The following is a 2,687-nucleotide window of genomic DNA, read 5'->3' as shown; positions in this document are numbered from 1 at the left end:
AAAAAACACCACTCTGATGATATAACTTTTTCTTGTTGTCATTCCAGGTATCCATTCCTATTACCTATACTGGAGCAGGAGTATGTGGCCAAAAAAATTTTTAACGCTATTTTAGAGGAACAAGTTTATGTAGTAATACCCAGATTTTTATGGTTTACATTGGTCCTTAAACAGTAAGTTAATAATTAACTCACTATCATTTTGGCTCCTTCTGAACAAATTGTCCAATCATTGCTACATCTTTCGCCTAGAAGGCAACTTCATATTTTTTTTAAATGAGAGAAAGAACCTTAACAGTGCAAGGACAACTTGTTGGACTATTGCTACCTGTGTCTTGCTTACTTCAGACACTGACAAAATTTAGCAACTATTTAGGCCTTGCAGAGCACACATTATTTGCTCCAACACAGAAACAAACAGCACCCAAATTATGTGGGGGGTTTGTTTATGTTTTTGTTTCTGGCCAATTATGTAGTTTAACTAATGTCAACTTCTATTTTGAAAACAAAGGGAAAAAAAATCTGAGTGTGTTGCCAGAAAATATTAATGGTATTTGGCAAGTTCCTCATGTCATGTATGAAAGTTCCTACAACTTCATACAAAGCCCATGCTATGAGCTCCAGGTATTTGTGGATGGATTCGGCCCAGGCCTACATCTAACATTTATGGAGTGCCTACTGTGTGCCAGCTACAACACTGACAGCTTTGCATGAATTTTATCTCATTTAGGGAATCTGAGGTTTAAAGAGAGTAAGTAATTTTTGCAGCTAATACGTGCTGGAACAAAGTTTCAAACCAAAGTCTCCAATCTGATTACAGAGCTTAAGCTCTTACCATCAGGATATACCCTCCCTGCAATAAGTGCTAGCAGAGTAGGACACACAAGTAGAGATTCGCTATTGTAAAATTATGCTCTTGATACATACGGTGCTTTCTTTACTATTTATTCAACATATTTCCTTTTCATCTTTAGCTGCCCCGGTGGCTTCACTAGGTCAGAATCCTTCCTTGTACCATCCCGCCACACCTGTCTGCCTTCTGTAGCACTCAACACACTGGTAGTCACTTGCTGGCTGCATGCTCCCCGAGGACAGAACACATTTTCTGAATCGTTTCCTGCTCCATACTCTGGCTTAGAGCAGTACCTAACATATAATGATCATACAATAAATATTTGCTAAATTGAGTTGAGCAGAGCTAAACTGATCTAAGCAGAAACAAGCTGAAGATACATCCTCTATCCTCAAGGAACCAAAGCAGTGGTCCTCATTAAAATCACCTTGAGAACATTTAAAACATGGCCCTACCTCCCAGAGATTCTGCTTTNTTGAGAGCCACTGGTATTGAGGAAGTTGGTGGCAGTTGGTGGGACACAGCACTTCCCTGCTCACCCCTCCCATTAAGTGACACATGCATAGCATGGATCATGACATTTCAGACTGTGTAATTTGTACTTAATCTGTGCAAAGTAATCTCTTCGAATTCTCTTAAAGGATCATCTTTTTTTTTTTTTTTTTGCTTTTCTCTAGAATAATATCTTCAAAAATGGTTGTTGCCCTTGGTGAATATCTTGGAGTGGACTCTTGCATGGCTTCTGTCAGAGGGGAATAGACAGCAAATGAACTTCAGACTGAAACGGAGAGGAGACACTAACAGCTCAATCCTCAAATGTGGTAACAAATGAAAAATATTACAAGGTAGACTATTTGGAACTCCTCCTGATGCTTTAAAGCATTCCAGTCTATTAAAGATTTCAAAAGTGCCAGCTTATTCCTAGGACATGTTTTACCACTTGTATTATTTTCTATTGCTTATAACAAAATACCTGAAACTGGGTAATTTATAAAGAAATGAAATTTATTTCTTACAGTTTTGGAGGCTGGGAAGACCGAGCTTCAGAGAACACATCTGGTGAGGGCCTTCTCTGGGGCTCTGGCTTAGAGCAGTACCTAACATATAATGATCATACAATAAATATTTGCTAAATTGAGTTGAGTTGAGCAGAGCTAAACTGATCTAAGCAGAAACAAGCTGAAGATACATCCTCTATCCTCAAGGAACCAAAGCAGTAGTTCTCATTAAAATCACCTTGAGAACATTTAAAACATGGCCCTACCTCCCAGAGATTCTGCTTTAATTGCTCTGTTTTGCTTTTCTAGTTTTTGCTACTGTTTGTTAGCTTAGTAAATAAGATGTCCATGATCTTTCCACAAAACTCAGTGAGTGTGATTTATGGATAAGCTGTGATCTAAACATTGGGACTTTTCAGAGCTCCAGGGAAGATTCTAAGGTACAGCCAGGATTGAGAGCCACTGGTATTGAGGAAGTTGGTGGCAGTTGGTGGGACACAGCACTTCCCTGCTCACCCCTCCCATTAAGTGACACATGCACAGCATGGATCATGACATTTCAGACTGTGTAATTTGTACTTAATCTGTGCAAAGTAATCTCTTCAAATCCTCTTAAAGGATCATCTTTTTTTTTTTTTTTTGCTTTTCTCTAGAATAATATCTTCAAAAATGGTTGTTGCCCTTGGTGAATATCTTGGAGTCGACTCTTGCATGGCTTCTGTCAGAGGGGAATAGACAGCAAATAAACTTCAGACTGAAATGGAGAGGAGACACTAACAGCTCAATCCTCAAATGTGGTAACAAATGAAAAATATTACAAGGTAGACTATTTGGAAC

At 38.7% G+C, this 2,687-nt stretch overlaps 1 protein-coding gene across 1 annotated transcript in view; it reads left to right on the top strand.

Annotated features, from left to right (window-relative positions):
* The window catches only part of LOC103608219 (short-chain dehydrogenase/reductase family 16C member 6-like), a 24,489-nt gene extending 22,878 nt beyond the window's left edge, over positions 1 to 1,611 (top strand). The window contains exons 5-6 of the mRNA XM_008592671.1: positions 48 to 173; positions 1,530 to 1,611. Of these exons, the coding sequence (XP_008590893.1) occupies positions 48 to 173; positions 1,530 to 1,611 (208 nt within the window). The remainder of the gene's footprint in view (positions 1 to 47; positions 174 to 1,529) is intronic.
* Positions 1,612 to 2,687: the final 1,076 nt, after the last annotated feature.

This window comes from Galeopterus variegatus, unplaced genomic scaffold (assembly GCF_000696425.1).
Source record: "Galeopterus variegatus unplaced genomic scaffold, G_variegatus-3.0.2 Scaffold8161, whole genome shotgun sequence".
In the NCBI taxonomy this organism is placed as follows: Eukaryota; Metazoa; Chordata; class Mammalia; order Dermoptera; family Cynocephalidae; genus Galeopterus; species Galeopterus variegatus.
This window is presented reverse-complemented; position numbering and strand designations above follow the sequence as displayed.